Below are 26,240 nucleotides of genomic sequence, written 5' to 3' on the forward strand. Positions count from 1 at the left end.
AGAGTAACCAGAACAACATATCAAATAACAAGACCACAGTCAACAAACTACATAACATATAAGTACAACAATCACTACGGCAAAGCCACCCGAAACTTCTACGTACCTGACATGATAAACAAACTGCCGTTCGACAACAGAAACCTAGGAACATACAGAGAGCTGAAATAGGCACTATATAAATATTATAGCGAGAATGAAAATTAGAGCAATTCCTGTTTCTCTCTCCCCCACCACACACACACACACACACACAAACCTATGACCACCCCCCCTCTCCAAAAACTATCACTACAAGAACACAAAGCAACAAACACACCACGTCTAAATCCAACCCTATTTTCACAAAAAAAAAAAAAAAAAAAAGTTAAACTGTAACAGCAGTCGAAGTCTTTCAAGCATGTACCAACAAACAGTAAAATCAACACCTGGCTTGTGACCAGTATAGGAACACAACCATGAAACCACCACCCTCTGTCATCTATTATCTTCCTCAGATAAGCTCTGCTAAGCTTCGAGGAAGAAAATTACTAACTTGCAAGTATCTGTTATACACACTTGTAATGCGTTATAAATATTATATACATATAATTACTACAGCAACCATGTATGCAATTCATCTGAAGACATAAAAAAAAATCTATATAATCCTTATTGTAAATACTGTAAATATTATTATTGTATGTAACTTATACTGAGACATAATGAAATGTAAAAAAAAAATTATTATTATTATTATTGAATTGTGTGTGCATGCTACATTACTGCATTGTATCGTGAATTGTGTGCACATTGATGCCAATCCATATTTAGCTAGTTTAAAAAAATGTATACTCATATTTATAAAATGTACACTGCATTTTGTATATCAAATTTTCGTACTGTACAGAAAAGATAATATGTTTTTCATTGTGTGTGTGCAGATACTCTGTGTGATAGTAAACCTTATCATTTTCATTGTAAAAACAAAAACAAATAAGTCGTTTATAAAAAAAAAAAAAAATTATTATTATTATATTCTAAATTCAAAAATTCTGTATAAACCTTATTGTAAATATTGTAAATATTATTATTGTATGTAATTTATACTGAGACATAATAAAATGTTTAAAAAAAATTATTATTATTATTATTATTTATTATAATTTTTTTTTTTAGTTTTATACCATTTCTGCTTCCGTTGAATTCTGTCGTGCTTTTGATTTTCCTCCATGGTTTTTTTAGAGTATTTATTCGAATGTTTAATCATTTTTCTTGATTTTTTTAAATTAAAGTTTCAGTAATTGCTTTGTAATTTTTTAAATATTTTCTCATTCATTCTCAACATCACCTTTAGTCCAGCTACATTTACTCATGTGTAGCTGGACAACCTACAGCTTCACGTTACATGGTGCCATGGCCTCAGTATAGTTAACCTAAAACTTACCTAATAGAGGGGTTTCTTAAAAGTTCTGGTTAGGAATCATCACAATCGTAAATTCGGCTCTCTATCTGCCTCTTCTATTTTTATTCTTCGTTGGTAAAGGTTGCTAATGTTTACTTCTTGTGATCAGTTTATTTTTTATCTGGTCTGGTTCTTAAAGTTCCTTTTTGGTACTAATTTCTTTTATCTTGTTAATATTTTTGTATTTGAAACTCCTACGAGGTGATCAGAAGAAATGTCAGCTCCTCGGATCTTAATATGATAGCATTTCAGCATATTTGTTTATACTATGAAAGATGGATCGATTGCCTATTTTGTTTTAAGATCTGCTATAATTATATAGAATACATAGTAATTTTTTCTGCATCTTTTAAGTTAGTTCTCCAGTTCATAAATTTTCTTTCTCTCCTCCATTTTTCCATCCTATGGTGCACAGATTCCAAAAATAATCAGATGGCCTCTACGTATCTTTAGCTTTAGTGCTATAATTCTTAAACTTATGAAGGTAGAACTTTCTATATTAATTTTTATTGTTATCCAAACGGATAACTGTATCGCAAGCTGCCTCTCACTCCAAACAACTCTACTATAGATCATTGTATTTCCATTATTTCTTGAACCTTTATTTTCTTTACTTCTGTAATAACAGTCATGTTAATATATTAATCTGGGAGATGTTTTATTAATTCCTCATCTGACTGCACATCCTCCGATATTCCAAGCAGCTAAAGTTACTAAATCCTGAATATCAAAGCATTTAACCATTTAATTTGCTGGTCATCATTCCCTATATCCCTTCAATGAAATTCTTTGAGGTCGAGGAGTAGAATCAGCATTTGCTAGGTTGGGGTATCAACCTTACCCAAAATAACCAACAAAGAGGAGCAAGGTATCTCTTCTCATCTGGCACCTTCTCTTCCAGCTGGCGAAGCCCTTGTAGTTAGCTAAATTCTCTCGCTGGTGTGCTCAAAGGATTGCTAATACAGTCAAGCCTCCTTACCATGACAAAGCGAAAATACCATTAAGGAGGATGTTATTATTGAAAATAGAAAACTATTTACATGTATATTGAAACATGCTTGAATAACAAATTTTGCCATTCATCTTCAACATTATGTTTATTATCTTCCTCTTTGAAATGTTTCAAAAATTAGCGATGTTTATTTCGCAGTTTTATCCTTTTCATGTATCAATCAGCGCAATCCAATTTAATATTAGCCAACCATTCTTAGCAATGAATTAATTTTATTTTTGTGCTCTTTGGAATAAATGATTAGCAGGTTTTAAATTGATGCGAAGAATGTCACTACAAGGAACACTTTTTTCCACCAGTATCATTTCGTCATCATAATGGAACTCATATCTTTTGTCAGGAAAACAGTTCATTTCAATTACTGCCAGTTGCAGTCTTTGAATATATTTTTACTAATTTGACATCAAGTTCAACAATACAAGCTTCCGAAAAAGTAGTAATATCCCGTTTGCCTTGAACTTCGCTAGGATAATATGATTATCAACAATTACATCTGACAGGCAAGACATGTTATAAGATAATGAAATGCTGGCTTTTCTTAATAAATACATTTCAAGGTTTTACGTAGAAATTTAGACAATGAAAAGCCTGTATATTATTAATATTTGTAAAAAGTATTAATAATATACAGGCTGAGTTAATCCCAAAAGTATGTTTTTTTTTTCAAACGAAAATGTTTTGGTAGATCGAAAAACATCTGAGACATTAATATTGAAGAAGTTTTTTTATTATCCGTCTCCCCCTTTTTTTTTTCAACCCCACATTAAACTATATTTTATTTTAATTATATTTGTACCTGAACTGCAGAACAAGTTTATTGAACAGGCAATATTTGCTCGAGAAATCAAATCTCCACTACTTAAATTACGAAACCAATTTGGAAAATTTCGCAAGTGAGAGAAAAGAGGTGGTATATCGATTTCCAGTTAAAATATGCGATTTTTTAAAATTACAAAATGCTGCTATGGTGTTTGGGTTCAGGACCACGAGATGGCTGCAATTGTCTACTACACTTCATTGGATGCTAATGAAGTGTAGTAGACAATTATTGATAGCATTATTGATAGCTTAAAATTATTACAATTATTGATAGCTTAAAATCATTGATAGCTTGAGCCAGCTATATATGATTGGCTAAGGGTGAGATTGATTCAAAATTATCCGGTCTAAAACTGCCTTGCCCATTCACTTTGGAGGAGTTAAAGGCTAGTTCCCCGTTTGTTTATTCACTTATTTTTTTACTATTTTTAAATTCTTGCAAATGTTTAACGCAGAAACTAAACTCAGTATGAAACAGACTGGTGCCAACAACAACTTTGGAAAATTGCATAATAACACTCCTTTTTACCATTTGTTAAAATAAGCCAAATGGACCTCTGGCTATCGCAAATTTTAGATACTAAACTATCATATTAAGACACTACTTTTCTAGAAAATTCTGAGCGACACTGTTGTCAAATGAGACTTCAGCATGTAGCATACATAAGAAGTAATAATAATAATTTCCATCGCGAAGCAACACAGCAGTAATTTCTGAGATTTATTAAAGAGACTTCCATGATTTAAAACTCCCCTGATTAGAGAGAACAGAGGAATTTGTTACTGTGATTCTTGAAGCGTTCGGGGTTGTAATAATTGGGAAAACGACAAGGGAAAGATTTTTTCCGTGTTCGTACATGATTACACGAACGCGGAAGAATATCATGACCAGTTCAGGAGCAAATTCCCTAGAAATATTTATGGAAAAGACGTAATGCAGAAACAGAGAGATTGTGGGAAAGCAATTGGAGAAAGTCAAATGAAAGCAGAGCTGTCTGTTAAGCGAATTAGCGACGCGACAAAAGCGACGGACTCTGGTACGTCGCTCTCAATGTAAGAACAGTATTCTAAGGTCGGACGGAAATGGGATTTATAGTATTGGGAGTTGAACAGAAGGAACATATTGTTCGAGATGAAAAAGAACACCAAACTTTTATTCAATCTTAAGGGGTTTAGAAGTGATATGTTATGTCAGGATAGACTAGATATGAAAGCCACATGAAGAAGAAAAACACTGATCTTGGATGGCGAGTGGAATTCTATCGAAATCCAGGAGAGGGATGCATAGTTTTTATTCTGGGAAATAAGATAGGATTGTGTTTTGGTAGCATTAAAATCAAATACATTATCTTCATATCAATTGAAAATGGCTAGAAGAATGATGTTTATGGCATTGATCATAAAAGATCTTAAAACTTGAATTATTTGAGCACTCGAAGATTTTGTAAATGAAGAAGAGGAAGAATGGACTCATCAAAGCTATGAAGAGGAAGGAGTGAGCGTTGGTAAGAGAAAATTACTAATGTATAGAAGAAGTGTAGCTGAATCATAGAGCCTTGTTGGTGCTCATGTATTGATTGAAAAATCAGATCAGATCATACGACTTTCTAAAAATATTTCCATCTCATGTGTCCAAAGGTGGGTAATGAAGTATGGTGGAATGCATAGTGGTGATCACTTATCAACAATTCAGACTCTAACGGGTAGTGAAGAAGCTGGTGGCTAATGACCTACCTTCTCTATCATTTTCAAGAGAATTGAGTTGATGACGCAAGGAAATATTGAACCAAAGTAATTCATATAAAGGAGATTCTAGGTCTGATAGTGTTTAGCATGGGATATCAGCCCTGATACCACAGCATGTTCTGCCCTTCTTGCGAAAAGAATCATACACGATGTTACGTGAAAACGTAAGTGTAGATGACGATAATGATAGTTGAAATACATGGTGATCAAAATTAAACTATCGCTGTTTAAGGCTTTCTGGAACGCCACGCAGTGATCCAAATACTGTAAAACTTTGCAGGAATACATCGTACGTCATGTGGAAGTGATATCTGAGAAACAAAGTAGTTCCAAAATTCTCCACCATGAGGCGTCGTTGTAAACACCAACGTCCATCTTTTATAAACTCTCTTGGCAGGAGAATTTAAAAAAGATGGACACCAGATTTACCTTCACTCTGGTTGATACCGTCAAACTTGTAACCTTGTTGGTGCCAAGTAACCTTGGCACCAACCCTGCCCCAATATGCTTTGCTCGTGAAGCTGTGCTACCTAAAAGATTGCAATGCTGTTGCTGTACTCCACGAATTTCATCGCCTGAGCAAATGTCGACGAGGTTCACTATCTCCATGTGCTCTGTGACGAATGAATAGTCATTTTGAAGAAACAGGAAAGTTGGGAGTTAGACCTGGCAGAGGTTGCAAAACCGATCAGTTCCAAACCAGTGAATGAAGTTGCTACTGCCGTTCTGGAGTTGGTGATGACCAACAGCGTTGATTACTGCAGTACCAAGACACATGCACCTTACACAACTGTCTCGAAGATATTGCATTTCTATTCATTGAAGATAACCCTGACACAGGAGCTGCATCCGCAGGAATTTGAAAGTCGATTGACATTCGTGTTAAAATTCTTTGCTCGAGTGGAGTTGGATGGCGAGTGGCTGTCGATAATTTTGTGGAGACATGAAGCGCACTTTCACCTGAACGGAGCTGTGAATACCCACAATTGGCTATGGGTATGGGCTACGCAAAACCCGCATGCAATCCAACAGATTCCTTTTCATTCACCCAAAGTTACTGTCTGGTGCAGGCTTACCGATTCGTCTATCACTGGACCATTCTTTTTTGAGGACATTCGCCTGTGACCTGCTCATAATAAACACTTCTGTTGCCCACAACTGCAGGAATGCTTGTGCATGGATTCAGTTATTTTCATGGATCCCTCCATACATTGGTCGATCCATACAAGAGATTCTTCAAGAACATTTCACGGAAACCAGAGTGAGCCGTCTCATTCACCTGACTGACACCCTGTGACTTCTGGCTCAGGGGATTTCTGAAAGACAGGGTTTACCGGGATTGTCCTGATAACTTGTAAGCGCTGAAAGTCAGCATAGCGCAGTATTTGCTCAACATCACTCGCGCCCAGCTGCGTTCTTCAGTTGAACACACTGTGCAAAGGATGCAGTTTATGGTATAACTGGATAATAACTGACGAATGCATAATGGAAGTGAATAAAAATGTGTTATTATGCTTGTTCGCGTTTCTGCTTCTTATACACACATAGAAAAACATCATACATCCTATCATACAGGACCCCTGAGAGTGAAATTTGGAACTACTTTTTTCTCTCTCAGATATCGCTTCCGGATGACGCACAATGTATTCCTGAAGCGTTTCGCAACATTTGGATCACCTAAGTGACTCTCCACAAGGCCTTAAACAGGAATAATTTAATTTTGATCATCCTGTACAGTGATGAATTACAGATTATTTGAAAGATTTTAATGGTGCCCTTCATTGATAATGGTATTGAAACCTAGATGTTGTCAAAATCTATGTGAAACTGTTTTTTTTTTATACATGGATTTTCTTTTAAATTTTTGAATATATTTTTGTTGTTTTTTGCAGTTCGTTTGTTGCTTTGATATTTGTTGAAAGTTGGTTAATTTTTAAGCACAAGGACGTTACAATATTCTCCCCCCCCTCTTTCTTGGATGATAGAATATTGAGAAAATTTATAGTGTAGGGAGACGCATTGGAACTGGGGTATTGTGGACATGACTCCCAACGTAGCGCGAAGAATAATCCCATCGAGCTGCGACACCCAGCGTCTTCCGGGCAGGGCATAGCAGAGAAAGCAGCAGCAGAAGTTCAAAAGCTCATCGGGAAGCCTCCTGAATTGTTACCAGCAGGTTCGGTCGGTCAGTATGACACACAATGATACTACCTTGTGGCGGCTTGCAGAAACCGCTATAGTACAGTTGGCCTGAAACAGGTGGAGCTGGCTCCATCATTGAATAATTTGATTGTTTCGTTCTTTCAGCCTCATCCGGAGAAATGCCTAAATCCTTCCCCCACCTTATCAAATCTGAGATTACCCACCGTAGATGTCGGTGAAATGTCTCTAGTTGGCATATCATTTTCTCCGCTAGATGTGAGACTAGTACACTCTTCTTATTGGAGGCACAAAGTGGCTGAAAAAATTCCATCTTTCGTTGCTGGAGGATGGCGTCTGAACTATTTAAAAATAACTTAATTAAAAATTTTAGCCCGCCCGCGATACTAATGTTCTGTGGATTTATAATCTTTTGTGCACGTGAGCTATTTTAAAAAAGAATGAAATGTATTTACACTGGATTTATCGTTACGTTATGTGTGAGGCATAACTTATGAAAGGTAACATCATTATGGAATCTGTTGTTGCTTTGTATTCTTCTCCGTAGTTCGGCAGGTTTCGGTGAACCACTTTGTCTGGAAATAACAGGGTTCTTTTTCCGGCAACTAAACAAATCATCCATGTAAAGACACTCAATTTGCATCCAAGTAGCTTCAAGGGTAGTAAAAGTACCCTTGAAGCTACTTGGTAACCTTTTTGAATATGCTATGGTGATATGATGTTTTTTTTTTTATCTCTTAATCATATCACATAATGTAATTTCGTAGATGCCATATCTATTTATGATTTATGCATACATAGTCCGTAGAGTATTTTTATTGTTACTTCTGTAGTTTGCCATTCACGTAATTCTATATTTTGTATTTAACTGCTCTATACGGTATATAGTCAGGTTATAATGGATTATTATATTATGCAAAGATTTCTATATCGTAGTATTAAGTTGGAATAGGGAAACAATTTCAAATCGCCTGTAATTTGGAATAACCGATGCATATTAATTGAAGTTTTAGCTTTTTATTCAACAACATATACATGTCTTTCCTCTGCTGAGGTAAATAGAATTATTGTGGAACTGGAACTTAGTTGATTCATATCATTTTGTTCGACTGCTTTGTGGTTGTCCTCCCTACACTACTAAATTCTTCCTTAAAGGTAGATATCGAACCACTTAATTAATTTGAAGTCGATTCCAATAAAGTTTCTTGTTAGAATGCTGTGATTTTCTGTAGCCAAAGAATTAGGTAAGTCCATAAGGATGAGTATTAGATACCTGTTCTTGTCAAGATAAGTATTCCAGCAATGCACGAGATAATCTCCTTGCATTATAAAAACTAATTAATCAATAAAATTAATGGAGATGGAAGGGTAGTTTTTCATATTCTTTTTTGTTCCCTTTCATTAATTGGAATAATGATAGCATTTTTTAATTGCGTTCAGAGAAATATTTCCTGTTTCGAATAATGCATTAACTTTTGAAGGATAGAATTGGTCTTAATATAGTCGAATTTGATTCCATCCATTCCTCTGGTCTGTTTTCTCTACAACTGAGTTGCCAACGCTATTTCTTCCATTGTAGATGTAGGAGATCCCTTGCAATTTGCTATCTGTGGGAAACCATCTTACTCAGAAGAGAGATATCGGGTTAGTTTTGTTTTAGTTTTGCAATATTATTCATAAAGGTTTCGGTCATGTTGCTGGCAATCCACAAGTTTGAATCGTATTGATGAAATGATTTTAGGAGTAATTCTTGGGGTTTCTACTTTTCTCTATTATTCATGATCTCCTTTATTCCGTGCATGTTCCCTCAATGTAATACTTTACTAATTAGGCATTTGTATTGCTAGGATTTCTAAGATAAGATATAATTTCTGAGATTTGTTGTTTACATAGAGCTTTGATGTTCTGTGTTCTGTATTTCTTGATTTACTAATGAATCTATAATATAGTATGTGATCTGATTGTTTTGTTTTGTGCAAATTTCGTTTCTTTAGTAAATGTCATATTTAATTCTGTAACGTAATGATCAGTCAGTTTTCTTTTGATAGAGGCGTAGTATTAGCTGTGTTAATGTGATCGTTGCATGAACTAACCATACACGTTTCCTTAATTTTCCTCACGAGTGACACCTGTTATGTCATTTGCGAAGTTGTAACTAACCAGTACAAAAAAAATTTGATACATTGACCTTATAGCATTCATCGTTTCCGTTATAATTCTTCTTATTATTATTGTGCTATCTTCTATCGAAGGTCAGCGACCATCTTGGCGAACAAACTGCGGTCTTGTGCTAATCTGAGCAGTTGTGCACTGCTCTTTCCTGTCCGTTATAATTAAAAACTACTAAAACAGCAACAACGTCATTTTCTCACGTTCTTAAAATTTGTTTAGCAACAATCTTACTTAAAAGGGAATTTCTCTTAGTTATCAGTACAATAGTTAGTGCTAATTTACACAGGAATAGTTGTACAATTGAGTCAAATATACAAATCCATATATTTTTTAATTAGACAAATAACTATATGAATGGCTGCATATCTTGTAGCATATCGGGCCATACTCAAAAGGAACCGATTAATATATTTTTCGTAATAGCTGCATATTTTGAACCTTGGCAACACTTAGTAGTGCAAGATGTATAGAAAAAGAATAATGGTAGATAAAAAGAAATAAGAGGTGAAAGAGAAGAAGCAGATTTATTTGGGTTTACAGGAGCTGTGAATACCCACAATTGGCTATGGGTATGGGCTACGCAAAACCCGCATGCAATCCAACAGATTCCTTTTCATTCACCCAAAGTTACTGTCTGGTGCAGGCTTACCGATTCGTCTATCACTGGACCATTCTTTTTTGAGGACATTCGCCTGTGACCTGCTCATAATAAACACTTCTGTTGCCCACAACTGCAGGAATGCTTGTGCATGGATTCAGTTATTTTCATGGATCCCTCCATACATTGGTCGATCCATACAAGAGATTCTTCAAGAACATTTCACGGAAACCAGAGTGAGCCGTCTCATTCACCTGACTGACACCCTGTGACTTCTGGCTCAGGGGATTTCTGAAAGACAGGGTTTACCGGGATTGTCCTGATAACTTGTAAGCGCTGAAAGTCAGCATAGCGCAGTATTTGCTCAACATCACTCGCGCCCAGCTGCGTTCTTCAGTTGAACACACTGTGCAAAGGATGCAGTTTATGGTATAACTGGATAATAACTGACGAATGCATAATGGAAGTGAATAAAAATGTGTTATTATGCTTGTTCGCGTTTCTGCTTCTTATACACACATAGAAAAACATCATACATCCTATCATACAGGACCCCTGAGAGTGAAATTTGGAACTACTTTTTTCTCTCTCAGATATCGCTTCCGGATGACGCACAATGTATTCCTGAAGCGTTTCGCAACATTTGGATCACCTAAGTGACTCTCCACAAGGCCTTAAACAGGAATAATTTAATTTTGATCATCCTGTACAGTGATGAATTACAGATTATTTGAAAGATTTTAATGGTGCCCTTCATTGATAATGGTATTGAAACCTAGATGTTGTCAAAATCTATGTGAAACTGTTTTTTTTTTATACATGGATTTTCTTTTAAATTTTTGAATATATTTTTGTTGTTTTTTGCAGTTCGTTTGTTGCTTTGATATTTGTTGAAAGTTGGTTAATTTTTAAGCACAAGGACGTTACAATATTCTCCCCCCCCTCTTTCTTGGATGATAGAATATTGAGAAAATTTATAGTGTAGGGAGACGCATTGGAACTGGGGTATTGTGGACATGACTCCCAACGTAGCGCGAAGAATAATCCCATCGAGCTGCGACACCCAGCGTCTTCCGGGCAGGGCATAGCAGAGAAAGCAGCAGCAGAAGTTCAAAAGCTCATCGGGAAGCCTCCTGAATTGTTACCAGCAGGTTCGGTCGGTCAGTATGACACACAATGATACTACCTTGTGGCGGCTTGCAGAAACCGCTATAGTACAGTTGGCCTGAAACAGGTGGAGCTGGCTCCATCATTGAATAATTTGATTGTTTCGTTCTTTCAGCCTCATCCGGAGAAATGCCTAAATCCTTCCCCCACCTTATCAAATCTGAGATTACCCACCGTAGATGTCGGTGAAATGTCTCTAGTTGGCATATCATTTTCTCCGCTAGATGTGAGACTAGTACACTCTTCTTATTGGAGGCACAAAGTGGCTGAAAAAATTCCATCTTTCGTTGCTGGAGGATGGCGTCTGAACTATTTAAAAATAACTTAATTAAAAATTTTAGCCCGCCCGCGATACTAATGTTCTGTGGATTTATAATCTTTTGTGCACGTGAGCTATTTTAAAAAAGAATGAAATGTATTTACACTGGATTTATCGTTACGTTATGTGTGAGGCATAACTTATGAAAGGTAACATCATTATGGAATCTGTTGTTGCTTTGTATTCTTCTCCGTAGTTCGGCAGGTTTCGGTGAACCACTTTGTCTGGAAATAACAGGGTTCTTTTTCCGGCAACTAAACAAATCATCCATGTAAAGACACTCAATTTGCATCCAAGTAGCTTCAAGGGTAGTAAAAGTACCCTTGAAGCTACTTGGTAACCTTTTTGAATATGCTATGGTGATATGATGTTTTTTTTTTTATCTCTTAATCATATCACATAATGTAATTTCGTAGATGCCATATCTATTTATGATTTATGCATACATAGTCCGTAGAGTATTTTTATTGTTACTTCTGTAGTTTGCCATTCACGTAATTCTATATTTTGTATTTAACTGCTCTATACGGTATATAGTCAGGTTATAATGGATTATTATATTATGCAAAGATTTCTATATCGTAGTATTAAGTTGGAATAGGGAAACAATTTCAAATCGCCTGTAATTTGGAATAACCGATGCATATTAATTGAAGTTTTAGCTTTTTATTCAACAACATATACATGTCTTTCCTCTGCTGAGGTAAATAGAATTATTGTGGAACTGGAACTTAGTTGATTCATATCATTTTGTTCGACTGCTTTGTGGTTGTCCTCCCTACACTACTAAATTCTTCCTTAAAGGTAGATATCGAACCACTTAATTAATTTGAAGTCGATTCCAATAAAGTTTCTTGTTAGAATGCTGTGATTTTCTGTAGCCAAAGAATTAGGTAAGTCCATAAGGATGAGTATTAGATACCTGTTCTTGTCAAGATAAGTATTCCAGCAATGCACGAGATAATCTCCTTGCATTATAAAAACTAATTAATCAATAAAATTAATGGAGATGGAAGGGTAGTTTTTCATATTCTTTTTTGTTCCCTTTCATTAATTGGAATAATGATAGCATTTTTTAATTGCGTTCAGAGAAATATTTCCTGTTTCGAATAATGCATTAACTTTTGAAGGATAGAATTGGTCTTAATATAGTCGAATTTGATTCCATCCATTCCTCTGGTCTGTTTTCTCTACAACTGAGTTGCCAACGCTATTTCTTCCATTGTAGATGTAGGAGATCCCTTGCAATTTGCTATCTGTGGGAAACCATCTTACTCAGAAGAGAGATATCGGGTTAGTTTTGTTTTAGTTTTGCAATATTATTCATAAAGGTTTCGGTCATGTTGCTGGCAATCCACAAGTTTGAATCGTATTGATGAAATGATTTTAGGAGTAATTCTTGGGGTTTCTACTTTTCTCTATTATTCATGATCTCCTTTATTCCGTGCATGTTCCCTCAATGTAATACTTTACTAATTAGGCATTTGTATTGCTAGGATTTCTAAGATAAGATATAATTTCTGAGATTTGTTGTTTACATAGAGCTTTGATGTTCTGTGTTCTGTATTTCTTGATTTACTAATGAATCTATAATATAGTATGTGATCTGATTGTTTTGTTTTGTGCAAATTTCGTTTCTTTAGTAAATGTCATATTTAATTCTGTAACGTAATGATCAGTCAGTTTTCTTTTGATAGAGGCGTAGTATTAGCTGTGTTAATGTGATCGTTGCATGAACTAACCATACACGTTTCCTTAATTTTCCTCACGAGTGACACCTGTTATGTCATTTGCGAAGTTGTAACTAACCAGTACAAAAAAAATTTGATACATTGACCTTATAGCATTCATCGTTTCCGTTATAATTCTTCTTATTATTATTGTGCTATCTTCTATCGAAGGTCAGCGACCATCTTGGCGAACAAACTGCGGTCTTGTGCTAATCTGAGCAGTTGTGCACTGCTCTTTCCTGTCCGTTATAATTAAAAACTACTAAAACAGCAACAACGTCATTTTCTCACGTTCTTAAAATTTGTTTAGCAACAATCTTACTTAAAAGGGAATTTCTCTTAGTTATCAGTACAATAGTTAGTGCTAATTTACACAGGAATAGTTGTACAATTGAGTCAAATATACAAATCCATATATTTTTTAATTAGACAAATAACTATATGAATGGCTGCATATCTTGTAGCATATCGGGCCATACTCAAAAGGAACCGATTAATATATTTTTCGTAATAGCTGCATATTTTGAACCTTGGCAACACTTAGTAGTGCAAGATGTATAGAAAAAGAATAATGGTAGATAAAAAGAAATAAGAGGTGAAAGAGAAGAAGCAGATTTATTTGGGTTTACAGTTTGATGTTGAATGATATCTGAGTAGATACCCTCTTGTTGTTATAGTATAGCGAAAAGAGACCGAATTCTGAATGCCATTTCAGTGAAACAACGTCTAAAATGTGTGCATAAAAGATTTGAAAACTACATTGAGTCTGTCTGTGAAAGAGGAGTCATTAATTAATTGAATTGCCGTCTTCTGGACATTATTGAGAATATTTAAGGAATTTGTCATGCACCATCCCAAATAACAGAACAATTCTAAGGTTAGACAATCTGAGATAGGCAAATATTTAGCAGCTGCCACGTGCCATTGTTAGAAGAGTTGGTCTTGCTAAACTTGAATGTTCCACTCAGTCTCATAGGAGATCCTTTGGGTTGAGAAGGGTGGAAACGGATTCGAAGTTCTTAGTGGATGAGGGAAGAGGCGGATATGGATGTGATGTCTTTGTAAAACAGAAAAGTCTAGCCGTGAAAGCCAATTCAAGAAGATTGTTCTATTAGTCGTCTCTACAAATTAATGAAATAATATTGTTGGAATGATTATTTGTTCATCTATGCCAATTTCTCGGGGTAAACTTAATATAGATCAGAACAGCAACTAATCTGATATACACTAGGTTAAATAAGTATTAAGACATAAATAATGCAATAACCTGTAGGCCCTCGTTTCGCTGTGATCACACTTTCAACCCTTCTGGGCATACCGTTCACCATTTCTAGACAATAAATCAGGTATTTTGGAATATTCTTACTTCAACATGATCAAGAATTGAATTGTCGTTGTTGAAAGCACTGGTCTTACTAAACGTGGATGTTCCACTTCGTCTCATAGGAATTCCTTTGGCTTTAGATCGGAACTTTGTGCTGATTATTCAAGTCCGTACGCTTCATTTTTATTAAACCATATCGAAATACCGGCTCCAAAATTACATAGTGCATTGTAGTCTGGAAAGAGACTTAAGGATTATTCGTTGAAAGAGCCACGATGTAGAATATATTTTTCATTTGATTTGAACAAACAAACAAACAAAAAAGAACAGGAAAATATTTTTTATAAATTTTACTCCTTTCTTTTACTCTGTTATTAGACTGGAATTAATAAACTTTTCAGAATGAATTAGTAATCGAGATCACTTTTGTAAATATTGGCAATGCTAATATGTGAATTTTGGGATTTGTTTCCATTCATTTTTTTATCTGACAAGAAACAGATTGTGTTGTCCTACTGGTGGCTTCGGTGAATACAATCTGTAATCGTTAAAGCTCAGTAGAGGCTGAGAAGTTTCCACTTTATACATTGAGACAAAGAAACAGTGAACAAAGTGTTTGTGGGTTTGAATAACCCAAAAATATGTCTTCTTTCTCTCAAATTTATTCTGTTTAATGTTCCCCATAATCTATAGTTCACTTCGGAGTGAAAGTAGAAACTTTGTTACATTCGATAATAAAAATGGCCTAAAGCATAAACATAAACGTTTCTTCTTTTTTCATAAACAGCGTCGCTTCTAAATAGCTTCTTTGCGTTATTCGAGAGAAAAAATTACTGATTTATTTTACTGATATTGATAATTTTATCTTTCTTTCTTTCTGGTCAGTAATCTTTGCATTACCATCAAGACCTGTTCCATCTGGTATTATCTCAAACAGAAGCATGTAGAAATATAAACTTGATTATTAACTGCCTTTTAATTTCCTTTTGCCAGAGAGAAGGAGAGCGGGGGGGGGGGGAGAAGAAGAAGAAGCGGTTCGTCGAGATAACTTGTTCTGCACAAAAAAGACACCTCTGTTTTGCTAAGCGCATTGTCAATGACACATTACGTCACCGATATTAACAAGGTTCCAGAATGGTTCTTAAAGCTCTGCTTTCTGTGTGCATTTTATAACTTCTACAGTGCGTTTGTCCAAATGATCACCGCCTATTTGTGCTAATCAAATAGGAGAACAATGCTCCAAGGCTGTTCGTAGAGAATTAGCACCATCGTTATGATGCAATTTGCTGTTCGCAGAATCAAATGCTAGCTCAAAACATGGAAAAAAACGGGGCGAACATTAATAGAGGGAGCAGAGTTTTGCTTATAATTTAGCCTTCGCACTTCCCCTTTTTTATCTCTTACTAATTATCTCCCCCCCCCTTGGAGTTGATATTTTTTGCTGCACATCGCCTCAGGGAATTGGAAATGGGCGGCGATTAAGGGATGACATCTCATATAAACTAGATTGGATAATTAGCAGAAACATACAAGTTCGAGTTTGAAGTCGTTGATTTCTTGGATTGTGTTTGCAAGATGAAGTGCTTTTTCGCTATTGTACTTATTGTAGTATCTGGTGAGTTGTCGTTTTATTTCTTCTTGGACGGATACGAGTGAAATATTTGGTGTTATCCATATTTGTCGAATATGGATAATACTCTCAAATAAGCATGTTTATGCGATTCAAAGGCCACTAATTTCGGTTCTTTCTTTTCCTTAACTGCGATATTAGTATGCTATCGAAATGTATTAGTTTGTAGTAAAAATAAAACCCAGCATTAACTTCTTGGAACATTGGAATAAAATTAAACCGAACGCTTGGATTAGTTGAAAGTATGCAACAATTAATTATAACGGAATTTGAAACTTAACCTAAATTTTAGAAGAAAATGTTTTTGCTTCTCAGAAGTTTATGTATTAATTATTGAAACTTAATCTTAAATTTGTCTGTGAATCCTTAATAACAATCCAATAAACAGTAGGTTATAAAACCCAATCATATTTTCATATGAGGCTTTAAAATTTGTCGATTGTACATCTACTGGTTTGCCTAAGAAACTCAAGTATTTGCGTTATTAGAGACAAATAACAGGGGAACTGCTAGATAAGTCACTGTCCTTGGTGTTAAGATAACGTGAAGTGACTTCATTATCACGGAGGTGCCTCTTTCATTAAAAGTTCGAATAGCCAATCAGAAAACATTGAAGTCTTCCGTTTTGTTTCGAAAACATCTTATCAAGGAGAATATCAAATTACAAAATGCCAGATACGATTTTATTTTTATGTCTTTTAATATTTTTCTTTCGAAGTAGTTCCGGTTTGATTTTATTCTGTGATTTCCTTAAACTCCAAATAATAAGTGACGCTCCATTTATAGAGGAAATCGCTAATAAAAGCACTTTTTGTTTTGAACCCTTATTTTCCCAAGAGTTAAAACCAGAAACCAGATTTCCATAAAACTCATCTTCCGCCTAAAGACAAATGACAAACAACCATGCTCAATGCGAGATTCTAACTCACTAGCTAGTAGATGGAGATCGAATACACCAATCATATGGCCAACCAGGCTGTCCATATAATTTCATGATTGTATTTATATATTTTCGTCCTCAAATGTTAAAAGAAACTAAACTATATTAGTACTTGTGATTGACTAATGATGAAATAAGCCTGAAGTTTCGTTCTGAATTCAAACCGGAATTTTTTTTTACATATAAAAACGAAGTCGTTTCACTTTTCTGTGGATGGAAACCATCTAACATTTTAAAGTTTTAACACTAACAACCCTTTCCTCACATAAATAACCAATACTGACAAGTATTTTAAAGATATTCTATGCCACTGTGGCATAGTGGATGAGTTCGGTCATAGAGGTCAACTAGAAATTAAAGAAAATATATATTACGTTTCCCAAACACCTCTGTGCAGAAAAATTACTGGTTAGGGGATGTTGTCTTAACAAAACCTTTAAAATTCTTTCTGATTTATAGGATAATTCTGTCATTTTAGTGACCTCGAAGCATTAGCATGTCATTACTAAATCTGTGGCGTGCGCCACGGTCAAAATCCAAGCAGGATTATATTTTCAAAGAAGACTCATGTTATTTGATTAAAAAAATCAGTAGTAGTAGTACAAATGTAACGCAATTAGAAATTAATTATGATTATCATATTGTTTACTAACTATTCTTCATTTATATGACAAATAGGAGAGTTCGGAATCTCGGTTAGCAGATTGGGATCAATCCGGATTATTAAGAATTCCGCGCAGGTTGTCTTTTTTTAAGGGACTAAAAACCAAGAAGAAAACATTGCCATCTGATTTAAATTGATATTAAATTGAGTAAGTCACATTCACTGGAAAAGTGCTTATAATTGTCACTCTTCTACTAGAAGGAAATCGAATCCGAATCTCTGGCTCCATTATAGCAACTTGAGAGCACGAGATGGTCAGAATAAAGCGGTAATGACGTCGCTGAATGAGAAAACATAAGATAATAAGGCCTAAACTTTATTTTGTTATTAGTTTCGGGATGTATTCCTGCAGGAGTCAGAGCGAGTAACTCGGGATACTATTTAGATATCACTATTCACAAATGCGAGGAGAGTGCTGGAAAGTTCTGATAAACACTAAAGACAAAATGATATTCAAGTAACTGATATAACCACAAAAAAGAACATAGGAGGATATAATAATAAGAACATAACTTACCTTCAAACTCTGTTACTGGTATGTTCTTTCTCGTGGGTATATCAGGTGTTTATCAGAACTTTCCAGACCCCACTCCTCGTATATAATACAGATGCTAATTCTTGGATGAATTTTCTATCATCGCTGACAAAAAAAGCTAGGATATAGGTTTAGAATTTTCTTTACCCCAAAGCTTCATAGATAAACTATTTAAAAAATTTGTACCGGGGTGCTTAAGGGTCAAAGCTGTATAACTGAGAGGAGACCTCCACATAGCCTTTAAAGGAATGCGGAGAACCGACCAGGGCTTCTGACCTAATGTCCAATCCTCACCTTCTCGTGGTGCACCCTGTTGGGTATCTACTTTGATACTGAACGAACGAGGATGGGCTGGCAATTTGGGATTTAGCCGACCAAATTGTATTCTTATTGGTTAAACCAAAATAAAAAATGATGGTACAACATGACAAAATTTCATGCCGGCTGGGGCGTCGCCCGGTTAAACAAGGCCCCCGTTGTTTTCTCCAGGGAACCAGGGCGAACAGCGAAAAGTCAGCTACTGGAACAAATCTGAAAACAAACCCCAACTCAACATCACCAGAGTTAAAGATCGGTACTATCAACGTAAGAAGCCTGAATCGCAAAGAAATGGAGCTAGCTGAGGAATTAGATAAGTACCAGATCGACATAATAGGGGTGACTGAAACAAAAAAGACCAAAACTGGTGAGATCTTTCTGAGCAATAAATACAAAATGTTATATTCAGGCAATGACAATCAAGGAAAAGAAGGAGTAGCCATAGTATTCAACACAAAATACGAGGCTAATCTTCTTGAATGGCAGTCAGTCTCAAGTAGAGTAATGTGGGCAAATATGAGAATGGGGAACTGGACAATGAGACTTATTTGTGCCTATGGTCCCACAGAAGGTTCTACTAAGGTAGAAGTGGAGAAATTTTTTTGAGGCTTTAGAAAAAGCAACTGACACAATGAAAAAGGAAAAGTTGGTCCTTGTTGGGGATCTAAATAGTAGAGTAGGAAATGATTGTGAGACATACAAAAATATTTTGGGAAAATTTGGAGAAAAGAGCAAAGCTAATAATAATGGCAAATATCTGTTGGATTTCTGCTCAGGACATGGACTGGTTATTACTAACACCATGTTCCAACATAAAAATGTGCACAAATTCACATGGAGAGAAGAGGCTAGGAATACGAAAAGTCTCATTGACTATGTTATTGTTGATAGTGATGTTTTCTCCCTGGTGCAGGACACCAGAGTGTACAGAGGATTTGAAATTGGAAGTGATCACTATTTAGTCTTGAGCAGGATAAAATTGAATTTCATATTGAAAAGAATAACATGTAAGAAAGTTTTAAAGCGAATAAAAGTTGAGCAGCTCTCAGATGTGAACTGTAGACTAAAATACAGAAATATTATTGAAAAGAAAATGAAAGAGTTTGAGAACAGGAATCAAACCTTGGAGATTCAGTGGCAAACTCTAAAGGAAACATTGATTGATTCTGCCAGAGAGGCATGTGGTGAGGTTGTGTGCAAGGATAAAAAAATCAGAACTCCCTGGTGGACACAGGAAGTTAAAGAGGCAGTGAAGGAAAAGAAGAAAGCATATCAAAAGTTCCTGGCAAATAAGTCAGCTTTTACTCTTACAGAATACAGAGACAAATGTAAGAAAGCTAAACAGTGTGTAAAACTAGCTAAACAAAAGTCATGAGAAGACTTTGGCAAGAATATAGAAAATAAATATCAAGAAGGTGGCAAAATATTCTGGAGGTTGTTGAAGAAGCTTAGGAATGTAGGAAAGAGTGCTGTAAAAGGAATTAGAGATGATAAAGGTGAAATGAAAACAGGAGAAAAAGATATCCTTGAAGTATGGAGTAATTACTTTGAAAATCTGCTAAATGAAACAAGCAGTGATGACAGCACAGTGATAAAAAATACTGACCAGGCATGCAGTCAGGAATACATATCCATACTTGAAGTAGAAAAAGCCATCAAAGGCTTGAAATGTGGAAAGGCAGCAGGAGTAGATGATATTCGACCAGAAATGCTGAAGTATGGTGGTATAAGAGTCTTACAGTGGCTGCACTTCATAGTTCAGAAAGCCTGGACAGAGGGACGAATTCCTGATGATTTGAGTAGAGCTCTCATAGTACCCATATATAAAAAGGGAAATAAAACTGAATGTGAGAATTACAGAGGTATTTCCCTACTGAGTGTTCCTGGCAAGATCTATGCAAGTATACTTGAGAAACGGTTGAGAAGAATTGTGGAAGAAAAGCTTGGTGAAGAACAAGCTGGATTCAGGCCAAATAGAGGCTGTCAGGATCAGATCTTCACTTTACGACAAATAGTCGAGAAAGCATGGGAATATAACAAAGATCTGTATTTAAGTTTTGTCGATTTGGAAAAGGCATATGACAAGGTGCCAAGAGAGAAGCTATTCAATACGCTGCAGTTATATAGTGTCAATGGGGCATTATATCAAGCAATACTTGGTCTTTATTTGAGTTGTGAGTCAGCAGTTAGAATTGAAGGAAGTACAGGAAGATGGTTTAATGTTAAATCTGGTGTGAGACAAGGATGTACATTATCCCCTCTGTTATTCATTATCTATATGGATCACATTATGAAGGAATGTGGTATTAAACCTGATATCAAAATTGGAGATGTTAATGTCAGCTCTTTGCTTTATGCGGATGATGTTATACTTCTAAATAAATCCGCTACAAGTCTGCAAGGTTCTCTGACTAAATTGAATAGCTGTTGTAATAGATATGGTATGAAGGTCAGCAATAAAAAGACAAAGACAATGAAAATAGGCAGAATCATTGAAAAATGTCAACTGTGTTGTGAATGGAGAGCCTGTGGAACAAGTAAAACATTTCAGCTACTTGGGCACAATTTTTACTGAAGATGGTAAACTAAATATAGAAATAGACAACAGAATCAGCAAAGCTGGTATGGTGGGAAGTCAATTGAATAAATTCATATGGAATAAGAAAGAAATTAGTCGGAACACTAAATTAGCTGTATACAAGACTGTGTTCAAACCAATTTTAACTTATGGATCTGAGAGCTGGGTCAGAAGTAAAACACTTGACCAAAGACTAGAGACCGCAGATATGAGAGTCCTGAGAAAGATTAGAGGCGTGAACAGATGGCATCAATGGCAATATCATGTTAAAAATGAGGATATTAGGAAAGAACTTGACATTGTCAGCATCCAGGAATGCATTAGCAGAGCTAATCTCAGATGGTATGGTCACTTAAATAGAATGGGAGAGGAAAGATTAGCAAAACAAGTGTTCTCTGCTAGGTTGGCAGGAAAACGACCCAGAGGAAGACCAAGATATAAGTGGATTGATACGGTACAAAGTGCTTTAGACGATAGAAATATAAGATCTGATAATGTTGGAGTCTTGACAAGTAACAGACTGATTTGGAGGAAAATTGTAGATAGGAAGTTAGTAATGATGTAATTTTTTCATGTAGTACTGTCATATCCTGTACATCCCTTGAGGGTACATGGCAGGAATTTGATGATGATGATGATGATGATGATGAAAATTTGTACCGAGTTTTCTTGAGTGGCAATGATTGCTTCATAAGACAATAGGCTCATATTCGCTTTACCTTTTTTGTTTGGTTCGGGAAGAATGAATATTATGATTCAAGACGAAAAATTATTCTTCACATCACGTACTAAACTATAAAGGAACTTAAAGATGATATTATTAAACCAAAAAAATTTGATTACTGTTCAAGTGTTATAAGTTTAACTTTTAAGGGTTTTGTAGAAAAGGAGTTCTTTGAAAGCATATTCTAGAATAATCTATTTTCTAGTATTTGATAACTAGGGTTTCTTCGGTAAGTCGAGGCTTATCATTTTCCTCCTGAAAAAAAATGATTTCAATGCCAATTATCAGAATAACTGATTCAAGGTCTCTTCATTGTATGAAGAAAATATCCTCAGACCTGGTATGACTGGTTTGTCTACGCATCAGTCCTTGATAACTCAGACTTCCTCATAACTGTATGCCTTGTCCGAGGAGAGATAAGCACGTGTTCTGAAGATATTTCGCAATAGCAAAGTTGGGTTATCTACTCAAGCTAATTTTTACGCATTCTGAAAACTTAACAGATCATTGGAAAGTCATCAGACTGAAATATACGTGGGCTGTTCAATAAGTAATGACTAATTTTACTGTGGAGAAACTACTCATCACGATATTAATTTCTGTGGAATAAAGAAATGTTGCTATCTATATTAACAAAAGAGGTTGATAGATGGCATATACGGGCTGATGTGCAGGAGTTTCACGTGACTAAACGCAAGCTTGTTTCGGAGCGCCTTCAAGGCGCGACCAGTATTCGAAATGGAAGCGTCCTTGGAACAGCGTTATGCGATTGAATTTTGTGTGCGTTTGCAAAAATCGGCATCGAACACTTTTAACATGATACGCGAAGCTTTCCACGATGAAGCAATGTCGAGTGCAAGTGTTTTTAGCTGGCATAAAACTTTTAAGGAAGGAAGGCAAAATGTGGAAGATCTTGAACGTGAGGGAAGACCTTCAACGTCCATCACAGAGACAATGATCAACACAGCAGCGATTATCATCAAGCACGTTAAAAGGAAGCGTCCATTGCTGAAGAATGACTTCTTATTGCACCACGATATTGCAAGGCCACATATTGCTGGTTGTGTAGTGGACGTTTTGCAGAAGAACAACACAGATATCCTACCACATCCTCCATACAGTCCTGATCTCGCACCGTGCAATTTCTGGCTGTTTCCTGAGCTCAAGAAACCACTAAGAGGCCGCCATTTCGAAAGCAACAAAGCATGTGTAAAAGCTGCGGAGGCGGTTTTGAAAGAACTCTCAAAAAACGGACTTTCACATGTGTTTAAGAAGTGGACGCAACGTTGGGACAAATGCATCGCGTCTCACAGTACTTACTTCGAAAAAGACCATGTAAATGATGACGATTAAAGGTAATCTGTTTTCTGTATAAATATAGTCTTATTACTTACTGAACAGCCTAAGTACATTAATAAGGATAATTTATTTACTGCAGAAGGTGCAAGTTATGCACAGCAATACTGCAGGATCTGTAAGGTTCATTTATTTCGATGAATCCATCAGCATCTTCTTGGTTAAGGCTGATGTCTTTCCAAGTTACCTATATCTTCCACAATAATGCTTGCTTCTTTCGTAATGTTCGTTTTCTAGTTGTCATTTTTGATGTCATACAGTACATAAACATACGTGTGCACATTATTTCAACAGACGGTATCCGCAAATAAGTGTCCATGTATATTTGGAAACAATTAGGAAAATGTGTGTCAGTTCTTTCTGATCTGGAGTTAGTTCTTTTAGCGATGGCTATTTGACCTTTGGTCTACGAAAGCAATTGATATGATTCAAACACCTGTCTTTTCAACAAGGATACATTCTCTTTAAATAACTTAAATAAAAACTTCCAGTAAATCATATCCTCTGAACATTTCAGAGGATATGATTTAACATCAACATAATATTTTAATCGGACTCTTGTACATCTTGCTATGTTTTGTACATGCGCACCAGTTTTGTACACGTAATATCAAATAACGAAGCATGTATTTATCTGAGCACCTTTTCATAAAGCAATACCTTATATATTATATTTATAATATATTTATATTATATTTATATATTCAAAGTACAATGATTTCGAAACTCCAGTGAGAAATTGATCCTATAATTTTGTAAACTTCGGTTGTGGGAAGAGCTATCATGCATCAGCCTCGTATAAACTCATCTTAAGTTGTAGTTGGACCTTTTATAATATGGAGACGTATAAAGGCTAATTTTTTATCAACGAAGCTAAAATTTATTTAATTTTTTTCAGGTGAATACCAAGTTTCATCACAAGCCTGCCACTGGAGAGAACTTGATTTATGCATGGCTACCATGATGTTAAGTGCCCAAGGAAACAATCTCATTCCAGTGGACAATGAAGGAGTGGTATCGTTCTGCGAGTAAGTGAAATTGAGTTATTCATTATACCAGAGGGGGGGGGGATTTGGTTGGTTGAAATCGAAATTACCTCGAGGTGACGGAATGTTTTGAAGCTAGTGTGTTTCATCCTCTTTTTGTCAAAAGAAAAATCCTCTAGTCTTCATATGGAACTGGCTAACTCATCTTCAGTTAAAATCCATGTGCAGGATTGCTGTATCCTAGACAAGATTCGTGTCTTTCCAGCAGAATGATATTATCACTACTACTATCAAAAATTCAGAAATTAAAGGCTGCATCGCGCATGCTCAGTATATTTATGATCTTATTTAGTTACTTTCTATTAAACGTTTGCAAGTGAAACAGAGGCCCTGCATGAAAACTGCCTGCGTTCTTCAGTCACTGACACAAACTTGAAAGTGATAATTTGCAGGCTCCAGCTATGTTTTTCTAATTTCAAATACGTACACACGAAAGGATTAAAGTATTCGGAAAAAATATGATAGACTGGAGAAAGCATAAAGGAAAGCCTAATTTAATTTTTTAAACTTTAATTGTTTTTAAATAAATTCACTTTTAAAATACTATTTTAAGTGTTCACTACTTCAGGGAAACTCGTCTCAAGGCCTTTTTATCGTCTAATTGATGTGTCTTCTTAGACAACATTTTTCTTCAACTCTTAATTTATTTCCCTTTCTTAATTTTTCCTTTTAACAAGGAACACAGGCCGCATCATATTTATGCACCTTCTTTTTGTTGTGAGCCCGCATGTTAATCTTGCCTATTTACATACTGGATCCATTAGCAAATGATTGCGTAATATATGTCATTAAGAATCTTAAAAAGACAGTGGAATATCACTCAGGTGCGTTGTGCAAAAGGAAGTACCATCCATTAGATTCTGCTTTGTATTTCCTTTTGAATGCATATTAACTCTCAGGGACTGTCTTTATACTTTTGATATTTCGAATTCTCAATAAAATTTTGTTTAGTCCTCTCATTTTAAGTATGAAATGAAACAAAATTAAATAAACGTTTTACAAGATAATGTGCTATTAAATATATGTATATGAGCGAAAATAACCCAACATACTGAGATGAAAAGCCAAACGGCTATTTTTTTCTGGCGAGGTTGATAAGTTAAGGGGATAAAAATCCCTTATTATTTTTCAGCCAGTAAGCGAAACTAAGATCGAAAACTACGATCTGAACGTTTCATGTCGGCGGATCCAAGCGTAAGTGACCACTTGGTAGTGCCACACCACGGCAACTCGCTGCAAAGGTGGAGCAAGCTCCCTCACTATTCTTGATATTTTCTTATAATGTAAAACACACAGCTCTTAGGAGATGCAGTACTGTTTTACATTATGAGGAGAGGTCACTACCCAGACCGGTTTCAACTTTATGTATAGGTGAAGCGGGCTCTAAAAATAAGACGATCCCGAAAGATCGCCCAACTGCGGGGCGGATCTGGCTTTGAGAGGCTCCACTTGGAGGTAGGTTTTTGCTCTGTCTCTGAGTGGGGCGACCGCTGAGATTATGGCTCTGCTTGGTGGTGGGGTGAGCCTGCCACTGGGTAGGAGCCAGTGCTGAGAAGTTCTTCTCGGTGACGGGGTGAGCCTGATGTGGCACTACTAAGTGGTCACTTACGCTTGGATCCGCCGACAGTTCGTCGGCATGAAACGTTCAGATCGTAGTTTTCGATCTTCGTTTCGCTTACTGGCTGAAAAACAATAAGGGATTTTTATCCCCTTAACCCAACATACTATTGACATTCATATTGTTTCAAACCATTTCCATGCTTCTTGAAAATATGCTGATCACAAAGGGGAATTTCGTTTCTAATGTTATCTATGAAAGGGTACTAATAATAAAAGAGGAGTGAAATTTTTCCAAATAATACATGAATTAATATTGGCTACATTTTATATGTTAATGAAATAGTCATAATTTCGCAAATAACTGAAGATTTATATAACCTTTTCCCCAAATATTAATC

The 26,240-nt window shown here is 35.7% G+C and overlaps 1 protein-coding gene across 1 annotated transcript in view; it reads left to right on the forward strand.

Moving 5' to 3' along the window:
- Positions 1-4,209: 4,209 nt before the first annotated feature.
- LOC150107219 (uncharacterized) overlaps positions 4,210-26,240 on the forward strand; it is a 28,637-nt gene continuing 6,606 nt past the window's right edge. Inside the window, exons 1-2 of the mRNA XM_090391723.1 lie at positions 4,210-4,312; positions 24,135-24,264. Of these exons, the coding sequence (XP_090247849.1) occupies positions 4,210-4,312; positions 24,135-24,264 (233 nt within the window). The remainder of the gene's footprint in view (positions 4,313-24,134; positions 24,265-26,240) is intronic.

Source organism: Typopeltis vanoorti, chromosome 4 (genome assembly GCF_054136105.1).
Source record: "Typopeltis vanoorti isolate ZY-2024b chromosome 4, IOZ_Tvanoo_1.0, whole genome shotgun sequence".
NCBI lineage: Eukaryota > Metazoa > Arthropoda > Arachnida > Uropygi > Thelyphonidae > Typopeltis > Typopeltis vanoorti.